Source organism: Mobula hypostoma, chromosome 15, assembly GCF_963921235.1.
Source record: "Mobula hypostoma chromosome 15, sMobHyp1.1, whole genome shotgun sequence".
In the NCBI taxonomy this organism is placed as follows: domain Eukaryota; kingdom Metazoa; phylum Chordata; class Chondrichthyes; order Myliobatiformes; family Myliobatidae; genus Mobula; species Mobula hypostoma.
In genome coordinates, this window is record NC_086111.1 from 41,315,496 (window position 1) to 41,330,989 (window position 15,494).

The 15,494-nt window shown below is 41.0% G+C and overlaps 1 protein-coding gene across 2 annotated transcripts in view; it reads left to right on the forward strand.

Moving 5' to 3' along the window:
• The window catches only part of tafa4b (TAFA chemokine like family member 4b), a 360,145-nt gene extending 346,207 nt beyond the window's left edge, over positions 1-13,938 (forward strand). For both annotated transcript variants that reach the window (XM_063068391.1, XM_063068392.1), the window contains one exon: positions 13,020-13,938. In XM_063068391.1, coding sequence (XP_062924461.1) covers positions 13,020-13,052 — 33 coding nt within the window. In that variant the 3' untranslated portion in view covers positions 13,053-13,938. The remainder of the gene's footprint in view (positions 1-13,019) is intronic.
• Positions 13,939-15,494: the final 1,556 nt, after the last annotated feature.

Here is a 15,494-nt window from a genome sequence, read left to right on the forward strand (position 1 = left end):
CCATTCAAAAGGGCAGATTCTGAACTTTATCCCATTGAATCCCGCACACCCAGTGGGGCAATAACACCATTTTGGGAACACTGCTTTACACAAATTACTAATTATATTTCTCTGAAACTCTCCTAATGCAATGCAACTAATTTTACTGCAAGAGAGGGAATTTGTAGAATGTCTGTGAGATGGTTTTTTAAAGCAGCTTGTGAGTGAGCCTTTCAGGGAAAGGCAGTTCTGGATTGGATCTTGTGTAATGGACCGGATTCGATTAGACAGCTTAAGGTAAAAGAACCTTTAGGGGGTGAGTGAACATAATATGTTAGAATTCACCCAGCTGTTTGAGAGGGAGAAGATAAAGGCAGATATATCAGTAACATAGTGAAATGAAGGGAGTTACTGAGGCATGATAGGGGAGTTGGCCAAAGTTGATTGGTAGAGGACATTATAAGTGATGACAGCAGAACAGCAATAACTGGAGTTTCAAGGGCTGATTTGGAAGGCACATGTCATAAGGACATGGCTGGGAGCGGACCCAAGTGCAAGACACAGACACTGAAGTACTAGGGACAGGACTAGGATACAGGGTGAGGGCAAGGACATGGACATGAAAACCGGGAACCTGGAACAGGACTAGACAAGAGAGCTAGGAGCCCAGGCTTGGACTCCGAGCCAGAGACTGGACAAGGACCAAGAACCTGGGTCTTGCCACTGGCTCAGACCCCAGAACTAGGCAAGGATGTGACTTGGCTGGCAGGCAGGGCGAGGCTGGGGACCAGAGACTCGAGGTGAGGCTTGGGGTGAGGCTCGAGGCTTGGCGTCTTGAAGCTCCTCCTGGGCAGGGTGCGGTACTTCTGGGTAGGGTGCGTATCTCCACCCAATGGAGGCAAGGGACAGGAAGGGACAGAACCAACCGTAGGGTAACGGCAAGACGACCTGGCTTACCTGACAGAGGCAAGGGACAGGAAGGGACAGAACCAACCGCAGGGTAATGGCAAGACAGCCTGACTTACCCGGCAGAGGCAAGGGGCAGGAAGGGAGCTAAGTACAGGGTGGCTCCAAGACAAGACTTCAGGTGAGATGAGGCAAGAGTTACCAGCAAGACAAGGCAAGACTTCAGGCAATGCAAGGCGAGACAAGAACTTCAGGCGAGGCGAGAGTTACCGGCAAGATGAGGCAAGGCTTCAGGCGAGGAAACAGAAGGCAGGGGAAGGGATACAAGGAGTAAGGACAAGAACAATCCAGCATCCACGCCCTGGTCTCTGGAGGTATTTATGCAGCCAGCCCCAACGAGAATCAGCTGCCTCAATTAGTGCTCAACAGGAACAGAAACAGGGTAGACAGGAAAACCTGGAGCAAGGGTCGATGGACCGGACCGTGAACCGGAATGCGGACTTCACGGACTGGACCATGACAGCACAGGATAGATACATCCCAAAAACGAGGGAGTATTCTAAAGGGAGGATAAGGCAACCATGGCTGACAAGGGAAGTGAAAGACAGCAGAAAAGGAAAAGAAAAGAATTATAATTTAGCAAAAAAAAATAGTGGGAAGTTAGAGGATTGGGAGAATTTTAAAAGTAAACAGAAGCAACTAAGGAAGCCATAAGGAGAGAAAGATGAAATGTAAAGGTAAGCTGACAATAATATAGAAGAGGATACTGAAGGTTTTTCAGATATATAATTAGTAAAAGGGAGGTGAGAGTGGATATTGGACTGCTGGAAAAAATACATTGGAAAGGTAGTAATGGGGGCAAAGAAAGGGCAGACAAGGTAAAAAGTATTTTGTGTCAGTCTTCTCTGTGGAAGATACTCGCAGTATGGGTCTGTCAAGATTCTCCATTGGAACCACCTGCTGCCCCTGGGACAAGAGGTACAGGTTGACCCAGAACCCAACTTGTAGCCTGCACCTAGTAAGAGGACTCTGCGGAAATGGGGGCGACTGCAGGGCCCACAGCAGGAGAAGTTAGGCTGGCCCCCACCCCCGAGAGGGATACTGTTTCAGAGGATGAGGACCTGGATGTGTGGTATATGCTGCCTTTCGTTATCTCTCCATTGATTGAGGAAGAGATTCCCGGCCCTTCTCCCGCTGAGTCAGATGAAGTTGGGGGGTGCTATCTGTGGGCAGAGTTAGAAGACCACCGCATAGGCTGGCCTATGTAGCACCAGGGGAGCCAAGTGTGACCACTACTGTTTTGGGGAGCTATGTTACTGCCTTGTGCACCTGGATTGGACTTTGTGTTTAGCAGGAAGGGTTGGAGAATTATCTCAACGTCATGAGGACATGACTAAATTTGGTAGGGGGGAGAGTGTAACATGCTGTAAGGTTTCACTGCTAATGTAATTGCCTCTCTGTAATGTTCCACTGCTGAGGTAATGGCTTTTCTGTAGCAGCAATGTTTGGGTTATGACTAGAGATAACAGGGCATGTTAGCTAATGAGGGGGATGTTGTTCTTTCTTGTGTGTCTGGGAGCCAGGAATTCACGGTATTTTGCCAGGGAGAGATGAGGAGAGAAGACGCGAATGGAGAGAGTTGGTAGACCGCTGGATGGAGTGGACTTGGAATGATGGTCCGAAGGTCAGCGATGATCGGAGGAGGTCGATGGTGGACGACCGGCTTATCAGTGAGCTCCAACATTGCACGTTAGACTGTTTCATGAGAATGGGCCCTTTTCTTTTTCTTTGTTTCTTTACTAACCATACAGTCAAATTAAGAATTATAAAGCTCAATCGTTTAATTGCATATTGTGTACTATTTGTTATTTTGTGGTACTGATTTGTAACAGGGGACACATCGCGCAGCATCTGCCCAAATGACATTTCTTAAGTTTAGCTGGGCCGGGGGCTATCATCCCCTATATTAAGCAGCTAGCCAAGAGTTACAATTATTTCTACAACTTACTGATCACGCTAACATACTGTGAGCTGTAGATATAATAATTTTTATGCAGGGTTTTCCTGAGATCTGAAAATTATCTCAAGGGTTCCTCCAGGGCAAAAAGGTTGAGAAAGGCTGAGTTAGAGCATCAGAGGTTATGGGGAGAAGGCAGACAAATGGAGCTGAGAGGGATAATATATCAGCCACGATGGAATGATGGAGCAGACTTAGTGGATCAAATGGCCTAATTCTGCTCCTATGCCTGATGGTCTTAAAACATAAAATATTGAATGTTTTATTGCCTTTTCATTATTAAATACTGTAGTGTACATGCTATGATTTTTCACATTCAATTATATCTGAATTTTCAACAGTAACTTTCTTCCTTTGTCAAGAATTGCTGTGTACCTTATTCTGCTAGGTTCTCAAAAATATCTGAACACTTTAGGTAGCTCAAATTTAACTGATAGCTAATCATTACTTTAAAGCAATTGCTTAAGCTTTAGGAAAATATTGCCATTTTAACAGATTGTTAGTACATACCAAAGGGAGTGTCCATGCGGTTGAGAACTTTTGAGGGAGTTTTGATGGCCATTACATAACCATTGTGAAGCACAAAACAATGAACGCTCCTTAAGTGGTATTGGAAACTGCCCTTTCTAGTTGCCAGCGTTCAGCAGTCAGTAATCAAAGCTTTCTCCAAAGAGAGCCTTAGTGTTATTGACAGTGCTTCTGTTGGCTTATTTATGGAATTACCTTTGGCAATATGTCTCTGCCTGAAGTAAGCAGGACATCCATCTTACATTTGTAGTGGGTGTATTTAGTGATCACATCAAAATATTCGTGACGGGGTCACTTTACTTTTCATCATCTTTCAGAGTAAAGCAGCTGAGAATGAAGACTCAAATTTTATTTTAAAGTTTGTTTACTTTGAACTGTCTGCCGTGTTGTGGGCAGGCTGGTGATGCCACCCCCAAGTCCAAAGCCTTACAAAAGTCTTCGGATCTCTCCAAAATGTTGGCACAAGTTTTGCACGTATCTGTAAAGGCTGGCGAAGAGAGAATTCTCTTGTAACCTTTTATTTCCTACTCATGGCTTCCACGTTCTTTTCGCACTTAAGTAAATGTACAGATGACTGGCGAAAATATTGGATTGAATACTGAGAGACTAGATGGGTTCATGGATTCACATGTGTCATGTGGATAGGTGAGGTTACTCGTTTGGAAATCAGCTTGGTTAAAGCTCATGATTTTTAATCTATTAATTTTCAACTTGTATTTAGTAGTATTCCAAGTAAGTGGCTTGGAAGATGAAGTTGCAACAAGCAAATATGGAATTCAGTTGTAAACAGGTGGGGCAGTGGAAATCTGACTGGATGAGGACTAACCAATCAGGAGGGACGGACTATGGGGTTATAAATATCACCAGACTAGACCATGCCCAGGCATCATACCTGATGAAGATGGCAGAGTTTGTCATTGAAATGCTGGTTAAAATCGATACTTGTACCCGGCTGGAAACCTGAGAAGAGATTATTCAACATTTACGCTGAGAAAGCACTAGATCCTTTTTTCAAACCAGCAAATACTTTTTAAGAGCTTTAGCGCCGATAGATAAACATAAAGAGTAGGTACTGAGAATGCACAGTGTAACTTACCATTAGTTCTATTGATTACTGGATTCAGAATTGAAAACTTGATTAATTTGAAACCAGAAAGGAGGGAGGAGAAGATGACAGTGCGACGCAGCGCACGCGGCCGTTCTGAATTGATATCGATTATGTGTAACTAGGGGGCCGTGCACAATCTGGATTTGATGGAGACAGCCATGAGAAGCATGGAGGAACACCTGGAGTTACTTCTGAAATGCCTGCTTCGCTGCTGCTGCTACTGCGCAATCGAGAATCTCCGGAGACGAAGGCCCCAAATCCAAGGCTTTGCCTATTGCCAGGCTGGGGTCGAAGCACTCGGCAGAGATGGTGCTCGGTGCTCGGTGTTGGAGAGGTGGTTGGAGGCTCGGAGTTTTTGGATGGGCTCGGAGTTGGACTGTGGTCGGATGCTTCCAGTATGCTGCATCGGCAAGTTGGCAGTGCTGGAGGTTTACCGTCTGCGTGAGATGATGGGACTTTCGAGAGACTGTGAGACTTTTACCGTGCCATGGTCTGTTCTTATCAAATTATTGTTTTGCACTGTTGTAACTATATGCTATAATTATGTGGTTTTTGTTAGCTTTTTAGTCGGTTTGTCATGTGTTTCCGTGATATCATTCTGGAAAAACATTGTATCGTTTCTTAATGCATGCATTAATAAATGACAGTAAAAGGGGACTGCGTGTCCTCATAATCTAATCTAATCTAATTTATTACTTGCCCTTTTCTTGAGTGAAATGTGTTCAAGATCTGTTGAAGTTGACTCATTGTTGACTGATTAAACATTTTCAACACACCTGGTGGTAAAATTTGCAGGGTTGTTTGATGGCAGTAGTTCAGACAGATCTCCCTTGGTAGGTCTCTCAGTGTTCAAGAAATGAGGTACACTGGTGGTCAAGTCCTGTCATGTTTTTTATCCTCTTCATGGCTCCTCTTACTCGTCCTTCTATTCCTACTGCATGCCTCATTCCCAGGAAAGGCATAGCTATGCAGCCCACAGCAGTTATTCACAGATATGGATAGAGGTGTGCTGCAAAGTTCTTCGGAAACATTTTAGACAGCTGGAGCTGTGCTTGAGCACACTAATTACTTGCTTTGTCATATTTCATGTTGCACCATGAGCTCCACATATTGACTTTCTGGATTTATGATGGTTGTTATGTCTGGAGCAGATACTCCCTGTTACCTAGCAGTCAGCATTGACAGTAACTTTTATGCATTTTTGGAATAAAGTTAATAATAGAGGATTGGTGCAGAGCGAAGGAGTCAACCAAGAATAAGCAAACACCTGAATGATATGTTATTTTTGGCCAAGACTTATTGCATACTGAGGAACTGGTGTTGGTGACGAGGAGGTGTACAGGATTGAATTAGATTGGCAGGTAGGGTGGTGCCACAACAACGGCCTTGCATATAATGTCAGTGACACCAAGAAATTGATTGTGGACTTCAAAGAGAGGAGGTCGGGAGAACACACAGTCCTCATTAAGGGATTAGTGGTGGAAAGAGTGAGCAGCTTCAAGTTCCTGGTTATCAGCATCTCAGTGGATCTATCCTGGGTGTGAGACGTTAATGGAGTCATGAGGAAGACATCTCCTTCACTTGGAGTTTGAGGAGATTTTGTATGTCAGATTTCTACAATTGCCTGGTGACTGGTTACATCACAGCCTGGTACAGTATGGAGTTTCCAATGCACAGGATTGCAAAAGGCTGCAGAGAGTTGTGGGCATAGTCACTTCAATCACGGGCAGAACCTTCCCTACCACTGAGGACAGCTTCAAGCAATACCATCAGAGAAACGAAGGAATTGATTATGTACTGCTTGCATCACAGCCTGCTATGGAGCCTGCAATGCACAGGGTTCCAAAAGGCTGCATCCTGCACATTCAAAGTTCAAAGTAAATCTATTAGCAGAACAGATATGTCACCACATACTATCCTGAGAATCATTTTCCTGCATCAATCACAGCAGAACAAAGATATACAATAGAATCAATGAAAAACGACACAGTTACAGTGCAAAGACTGACAAACAACCAAAAGAAGACAAACTGTGGAAATACAAAAAGTAAGGAAATATTATTATTATTATAATTAATAATAATAAATAAGTGGATAAATAGTAAATAAATAATACTGAGAATATGAGTTGTAGAGCCTTTGACAGTGAGTCCATAGGTTGTAGAGTCAATTTAGTGTTGAGATGGTTCAGGAGCTCGGTGGTTGAACTGTTCCTGAAAATGCTGGTGTGGGACCTAATGCTTCTGCACCTCCTTCCTGACAGAAGCAGTGAGAAGAGAGCATGGCCTGCATCGTGGATGTCCTTGATGGTGGATGCTGCTTTCCTGTGGCAATGCTCCTTGTAGACGTGGTCAGTGGTGGTGGTGGGGGGGGCTTTTCCGTTGATACTTTCATACCATTGAGAAGAAGTTACAGGAGCCTGAAAATGTATATTCAAATTTTTAAGAAGAATTTCTTCCCCTCCATCATCAGATTTCTGAATGGTCCATGAACCCATGAACACTACCTCACTATTCTTCTTTTGTACTATTTGTTTATTTTGTAACTCATAATAAAGTTTATGTCTTGCACTATACCGCTGCTACTAAACAGACATATATCAATGATAGCAAACCTAATTCTGATTCTAATTCTTTTGGTATCACTTTGAATCAATAAAAATGAGAATCTAGAGATACAGCGGGTGGTTGGTGACATCCTTTTCTCTGGGGTTTCTAGTCATCGAAGTAAAGGGTTGTATTTTCTGATACTGCTTTGCTCAGGGCATGAAGCTCTCCTTGTACAAGGAGTCCCTGTCACTTCCTGGAACTCTGATTTAATGCAAACTTACTCATGTCATCTGCTGCAAACTGAAAGGATTTTGTCCTCAGGTAAAAAGAGTATTAAGTGGTTTCAACAGAGAACATAATGTGCTGACAGCCTCCTTTGTAAAGTGCAGGTCCTTAATAATTTGTTTCCCTACATATAACTGTTCATGGGTTCATGGATGTGTTCTCTTGTGCAGTGACCTCCTGTTCCTCTCATATCTTTGCTTTCCTTCTTGCTGAACCATCTCCTGGACTAGCACCAAAAAACATTTGAACCAAACTATCCATGACTGCAGTCAAACTGTTCATAAAACAGCTAACAACAGTCTGCTGCTGGTAGATTATCCTTCTCAAATACCATACTTAATTTTCTAGAAACAAGCCAAACAGCTCCCAGGTTAACTTCCATTTACTGCATGGGAGTTCCTAATGAAGAACATTTTCTGCCCGTGAGTACTGTGGGTTCCTGACTAAGTTCAGTGTGTGATGATTGTCAGGTATGTAGTATATCAGTTTTATTCGTGTGAAAAATCAATCTAGAACTGGGTTTTCCAACCTGGGGTCCATGGACCCCTTGCTTAATGGCCCATTGCTTAAAAAAGGTTGGGAACTCCTGATCTAGAAACATAGGGTCAAGTTCTACCAAGGCAGCTGAGTAATTTAAATTTTATTAAGTAAATAAATCTGCCATTAAAAAGCAAGGAATTTCAATGAAACTAGACAAAAATCAGTTTAATTCCCAATTGCCCCTCATGAAGTCTATCATCCTTACCCACTCTGGGACTATATGGGATCTAGATCTATAGCAAAGAGGTTGACTATTAACTGCTCTCTGAGCAGACTTCCTACCATATCTTGTACGATTTCATCCAAGTTGTTGATATAGATGGCAAATAATAGTGGGTCCAGCACAGACCCTTGAGGAACACAGCTGGTCATGAGCCTCTAGTGTGAGAAAAATCTGTCCACCATCACCCTCTGCTTTGTACTTCAAGGCAGTTGTATCCAATTAACCAGCTCACACTGGAGTTATAACCTCAGCAGAGGTGAACTCTGGCTATCAAATTCCCAGATCTACATAGTCTGACAAAAACTGCTATTGAGTTTTATGGCTTATCCTGCCAAAGTATTTAAGTATTTATCACTCTATGATGAAAGTGTTTGAGGACAGCATTTGTTTTAATGCTAAAGCACTCAGTGTGTTGAAGTGAACATCATTTGCTAAATGATTTAGTGCATCAACACAAGATGCAAAATAATAGTCCTATGTCTCAGGGAGAAGCTGCTCACTTACCTGACCTCCATCTGTCTAAATGTAAGATATGTCATCAGTCAGAAGAGATCAAATCAGAGCTTATCAGAACTTGGTGCCTGTATGTTAAAATCCAATTTCCCTGGAAAATAGCTTGCAATTGCACTCTCTTATTTAATAGAATTCTACGGATCTGGGAAGCTTCAGTTATTAAAATTTCAGCAGTAAACTAGGAGTATCAGCTTGAGCTCTTAATTTAGAGTGCAAATGAAGTGTTTTTTCTGCAAAGTCTGTGCAATTATAGGCTACTAAGTAATGGTAGAAAAGTTGTCAAGGTCTAGACAGAAAAATGCTTTTCAGTGATTTAATTGCCTATAGTTTAACTTTTACTATGAATATTATTTTACTTTTTAATCATTGCTAGTTTTTTTCCAATTATAGTACTAGTAGCTTTATTTACAGCAGCTTAGGTCCCACTATCAGTAATGTTTTGTACTTCCATTGCATTTTTAATTAATCAAAATTACATAATTCACTTGTGGCAAGAAGAAGACAAGAGGAAGAATCCACTGAAATTAGGCAAGATGACCAAAAAGAAGGCAGAAGAGAATTTTCCTGAAGGTTTTTAGTACCACAGAGTAGGGCTAGAAAAAGGGACGAGTCTCAGTAAAAAGAAAAATCAGGATTGGATTGTGGCTGTGATGATTGAGCTCAGAGAGGGGAAGATGTGAAATTAACACAGCCCAAAGACTCAAGAGTGAGATCTGGGAAAAAGGTTCAGGGTGGTTACAGATGTAGGAAGACCTGACAGAAGACTTTGCAACTGCAACTGATCATTTCGGGGATAGTGGTACTAATATAACAAAGGTGCTTGTATGGGTTTGCAATTTTCAGGTTGCTGCGGTGACCACTGGGAACGAACACAGATACTGTATGAATATGGCTTTCATTTTCTGTGTTAGTAGGATTGAAGGCGTAGAAGTGTTAGTGGGGTGAACTAGATTTCTTTGATTGGCTGACCTTAACTTTAATATGGCTTCCCCATATCCAGACCTGCAGTCCTTTGCATAGTGCTTTTAATATTTCAGTAATATTTGAATCATGTTGTAAATGTATTGTTTGATTAAGCATTCTTGTTGCTTACACAATTCATTACGGGTTACATGTAAGAAGTATGTGAATGGCATACATCGTTATGCCACCACATCATAGGTGAGCGTTTCACGAAAGAAAAGTAAAAACTAAGTAGACCCATTTCTTGGCTGCTGTATTTTTCATTTGATTAGTTTCTTGAGATACAAAACATAGCACTTTGCTCTGAAGAAATCTGCCATTTGAGAGAACAACAGCCCGGCGTTATATATGGAACATGGCAATTTAATGTAACAACTGAATAATTTATGGAGTAAAGAAAGCTGATTTTCTATTGACAGCCTTTGCTGGGTTATTTTAGATTGAGTAACAGGTAACAAATAAATTACAAAACAAGGAGCATAGACAGCTTACAGTATATTAATTTAACAGTTCACTACCTTCTTTTAATGATCAATTCTGCCATCAAATGGTTCATATTTGTGGTCGGGTGCTTCCAGGGTGCTGCATCGGCAAGTTTGCGGCACTGGAAGTTCATGGCAGGGAGAGTCTTTCTTCCTTCTACCGTCTGCATGAGATGATGGGACTTTCGAGAGACTTTGAGACTTTTTTTTTACTGGTCTATGGTCTGTTCTTTATCAAATTACGGTATTGCTTTGCACTGTTGTAACTATATGTTATAATTATGTGGTTTTTGTCGGTTTTTCAGCCTTGATTTGTCTTGTGTTTCTGTGATATCATTCTGGAGGAACATTGTATCATTTCTTAATGCATACATTACTAAATGACAATAAAAGGACTGTGTGTCCTCATAATCTAATCTAATCTAATATTTCATTTCCCTTTCTGTCATATGTACTCAATAAAAAGGACACTGCTTAAGTGTGGGAGCTCTGGAATGCATTGAAAGTTTTCAATAAACAATGGTGATGTTCATTAAGGCAGCTGTGCCAAAAGCGTCACCTTCCTGGTCAAGGGTCAAATTTGAAGTGATGGCGCGATCTGCTAAACTGTGGTGAGTTTGAAACAAGGGAGTGATTAATCATGGGCAAGAGTTAATATCTTGTGAAGAATAGGAGTGAGCTCTCTGTAACATTTTGTGCTCACATTTCCTCCTTCAGGTTTCAATCCCAGCAAAGCTCAAGTTCAACTTGAAAGCACAAGTACCTTGTATCAGCTTTTTCTCCACCATTTGCTAGGTGTCAAAATCCATATTAATTCACTGCAGCGTGTGTATGAATGGCTTTCAATCAGTAGAGGCATATAACTGGGATTCATTAATGCCCAGGAAGTTTGGTATGGGCCCCCAAATCCTAAGAACTTTCTACAGGGGCACAATTGAGAGCACCCTGTCTGGCTGCATTCCTGCCTGGTATGAGAACTGTACTTCCCTCAATCGCAGGACTTTACAGAGAGTGATGCGGACAGCCCAGCACATCTGTAGTTGTGAACTTCTCGTGATTCAGGACATTTACACAGACAGGTGTGAGAAAAGAGCCCAGAGTATCATTGCGGACCCCAGTCACAATCTATTCCAGCTGCTAACATTCGGGAAATGGTACAACAGGATAAAAGCCAGGACCAACAGGCTCTGGGACAGCTTCTTCCACCAGGCCATCAGACTGATTAACTCATGCTGATCTGAATGTATTTCTATGTTATATTGACTGTTCTATTTATTATAAATTACTATGATTGCACATTGCACCTTTAGACAGGTGTAACGTAAAGATTTTTGCTCCTCATGTATGTGAAGGATGTAAGAAATAAAGTCAATTCAATTTTTAGATTATGAAGACACGCAGTCCTCTTTTATTGTCATTTAGTAATGCATGCATTAAGAAATGATACAGTATTTCCTCAGGTGTGATATCACAAAACACAGTACAGACCAAGACTGAAAAAACTAACAAAACCACATAATTATAACATATAGTTACAACAGTGCAACAATACCATAACTTGATGAAGAAATCCATGAGCACAGTAAAAAGTTCAAAGTCTCTCAAATGTCCCACATCTCACGCAGACTTTCAGGGAGAAAGAAGAAAAACTCTCCCTGCCATACCCGACCACGGTCCGACTCTGAGTCATCTGAAAACTTCGAGCTCTGATCAGCTCTCCGACACCGAGTACTGAGCGCCTTCTCTATCCGAACAATTCGACCTCAATCTCGGTCGCCAACAGCAGGCAAAGCCGGGGATTTTGAGGCCTTCCCTCCGAAAGATTCCCGATCACACAGTAACAAAAGCAGTGAAATTTTTCCAGATGTTCCTCTGTGCTTTCACGTCCATCTCCATCAAATCAGAATTGTCCGTGGCCCCTATTTAATGGATACGATATCATTTTTCACCGGAGGGCTGCGTACGTGGGGCGTGCTGCTCTCTCTCCTCCCGCCGAATTCAATTCAGTTCAAAAATTGGTGACTATTTTTATTCGATTAGTAGGCTGCAAGGAATCTAGCTCCAAGCACCTGGGCGAAACCATTTTATCTGGAGCAAAAGGAAATCAAAAGCTCAAAAACAGCAGTGATTCTTTTCAGTAACTCATAACTGATTGTACCATTTTTAACAGATATAGGTACAGTGCTCTGGCCTTTTTATTTAGCAAAATGTCTTTCTGAGATTACTGCTGATTATTTTAAATGAAAATTAATTCCTGAATGCTTGAAAATTTGGTTTATGATCCATGTGGCATGTTGTGAGCTTGAAGAACAGTGAGAAATAGAATTACTGGCCAGAATGCTGGGGTTTCATGGATGTCAAAGTAATGTTGAAGCAGCATCGGTACATTCTTTTTTTGGCACCCAGGAGACACTAAGATTCTGTTGGCCAAGATTTCTGTGGCTGTTGGTTTAGTCTTCTTTGCGGAAAACTGCTAAGGGAAGCACCTAACTATAAGCATCAGCCGTATGACTGTTATTCACTTTAAAGTTGCTTACTTAATTGTGCATGGAATGCAGAAACAGGTTTAATTATGCATATTGTTAAGATGGTTTCCAGCATGGCATATTGCCTGGACTGTAGTGATGTGATAACCTGATTTCTGTGTATTAGTGAATTATTTTTGCTTTTATCAAACTGTGACAAGCAGTTCATATGAATTCAATAACAACCTAATGGTGTGAAAACATACCAGGGACCAAAGTGGATACACAGCCACTGATACAAATTATAATTTTGTGTGCTTTCTGTTCTGGTTAAGCCATGTCTCCATTGGGAGTATGGCTGTCACAGAGAAGGAGCTTTTGCATAACAAGTTCAGAATTAGTCCATTGTAAGACTCACTCCAATACTCTCTTTCACTGGCTTTCTTTTCTCTGTTTTACAGATTAGCCCTTCAAGTCCATTGCAACGTATATAGGAATCAGAACACTTCACCTATACCAAATATCTCTGTACAAATGCTGCGTCTGTGTGGTAATGATGTCTGGGACAGATCTGAAAGTGATGCTACGCTGGCAATCCTTCCACTGCCCAAGGATTGGCACACCAGGGATTTCAGCTTAAACATTGTACATCTGTTGTAATACAATCAGAATATATTGCAGAGTATTTCCCAGTAATGAATGTTATAGATTTGGTAACATCTGTGTTGAATGTTCTGGAATCACACTGAAGTAGTAACTATTTATTTCCCTACGCTTCAATCTCATTTTTGGAAGACTCTTCATCAACCTTCGACAAGATATCAGTATGTAATTTGGAGTCTTAAAGATACTGCTCACCATGACTTCTTCCGCATACTACTATTTAGGGAAACAAATTTTGACCATGGTAATAAGAAATTGTTCCTATCAGGATGTTTTGTAATAACCATTGTTGCTAGCCTTTGCGAATATTTTGTTTTTTTCTATTATGGGATTGCGGAATAATTTATAGAGCTGAAATGAGAAACAGTAAAATCGGCAGTTAAAAAAAATCCAGAATATCCTGGAAGTATAAAGCTGACAAGTCTGCTTTTGAATTGTCCCACTTGTAACATTAACTATCTTTCTCCTTCAGATGATAACTGACCTGCTGTGGAGTTACAGCATTTTTTACGCTTTATATGTAGCTGAGTTGCCATTAATGAAAAGAAATAATAAATGGTTAATCTCATTGCATTCCCATTTACTAGAAGCTGCAAAAAGCACAAATAGCTTTCAAAAGTGTTCGTGCCTTAGTCCTATAGCAGGGAATATAGTAACTTCACAGAACTATGGGCACTTGCAAATTTGCAGACCGTGGCATCTATTAGAATATAGGATTTATACACTTGTTCATTTATCGGCAGTTTCTTTTGTAAAATGAAAGCCAGAAGCCATTTTGCAATTGTGTCACTGCTACTCAATTTAATATGCTTTTCGTAATCACATTGACTGGCTTTCTGGAAAATCTGCTGGAAATATCTGTTAAAATTTCATGATATTTGCATTGAAACTAGATATGTTCAACCTAGTCAAATATAAAGTATTTCCTGTATTATTATGGATTTTATATCCAGTCAACCTGAAATATTGACTCTCCATTTTCCTCCACAGATGTTGCCTGACCTCCTGAGTTCTTGCAGCATCTCACACATTGATTTGATGAGTGATTGACATGGACGATTATTCTGCTTAACTTTTAGGACTTGTTAACAGCAGGAAATCTCCACTTTCTTCAGTTTGTGGAATCAGAAACCTCCTAAAATAACTTCTGTTCTATACTTCCACATGCTGTATAGAACACTGAGATTTCTCATGTCCATCCAGGAGCATTGATCTATTCATGAGTTGCTTATGATGAGAGCTATTGATTTCATTGCCACATTTGACAGTAGTTTTCACACTTGGAGTGAAAGTGTCTATGCTTTATTGGTGCCAATAACAATATCTTTTTCAACTTAGTACACTCCATCAGGTTTATCTAATAAAACTTTAAATGCGATTCACAGAGTACAACTGGTGTCACAGGTAGACGGTGTGGTGAAGGCTTATTGCACATCGACGTTCAGTCAGGGCATTGAATATAGAAGTTGGGATGTTATGTTACTGTTGCACAAGACATTGGTGAGACCATATTATGTTCAATCTTGGTCACCTTACTACAGGAAAGAGGCCATTTACACGGAAAGAGTGCAAAGGATTCCCAAGTGTGTTGCTAGGACATGAGGAGCCTAGTTATGGAGAGAGACTGAGCAGACTGGAGTTTTATTTATTGGAGTGTAGGAGAATAAAGGTAATCTAATAGAGGTGTATACAATCATGAGAGACATACACAGGGGGAAAATGTGCACTATCTTTTCCCCAGGCTGGGAAATCAAGAACTAGAGGACATAGGTTTACGGTAAGAAGGGAGAGATATAATAAAAACCTGAAGGGTGACCTTTCCACCCAGAGAGTGGTCAGTGTATGGAATGAGCTGATTGAGGATATGGTAGAGGCAGGTACGTTAGCATTATTTAAAAGGTACTAGGACAGGTACATGTATAGGAAAGGTTTAGAAGGAAATGGGTCAAACTCTGGTAAGTGGGACTAGCTTAGGTTGGTGTCTTGATCAGCACGGATCAGTAGGCCGAAGGAACTGCTTCCGTGTCGTATGACTCCATAACTCTGAGATTGACTTCATTGACATAGCATAAAGAACTATCTTTCTTTAACATCATTTATTCAACTATTTTGTTTGCAATATATGTTGTTATGACAAAATTTAAACCTTGAATAAGATGCAGGTGCTATGTATATGGAAATTTTGCTTTGTATATCTAATTGATTCCCAATTGGAAGTAAATTTAATTCCATGAATTTGGGCCACATTTGTGGCTCTGACCACATTTTGCAAT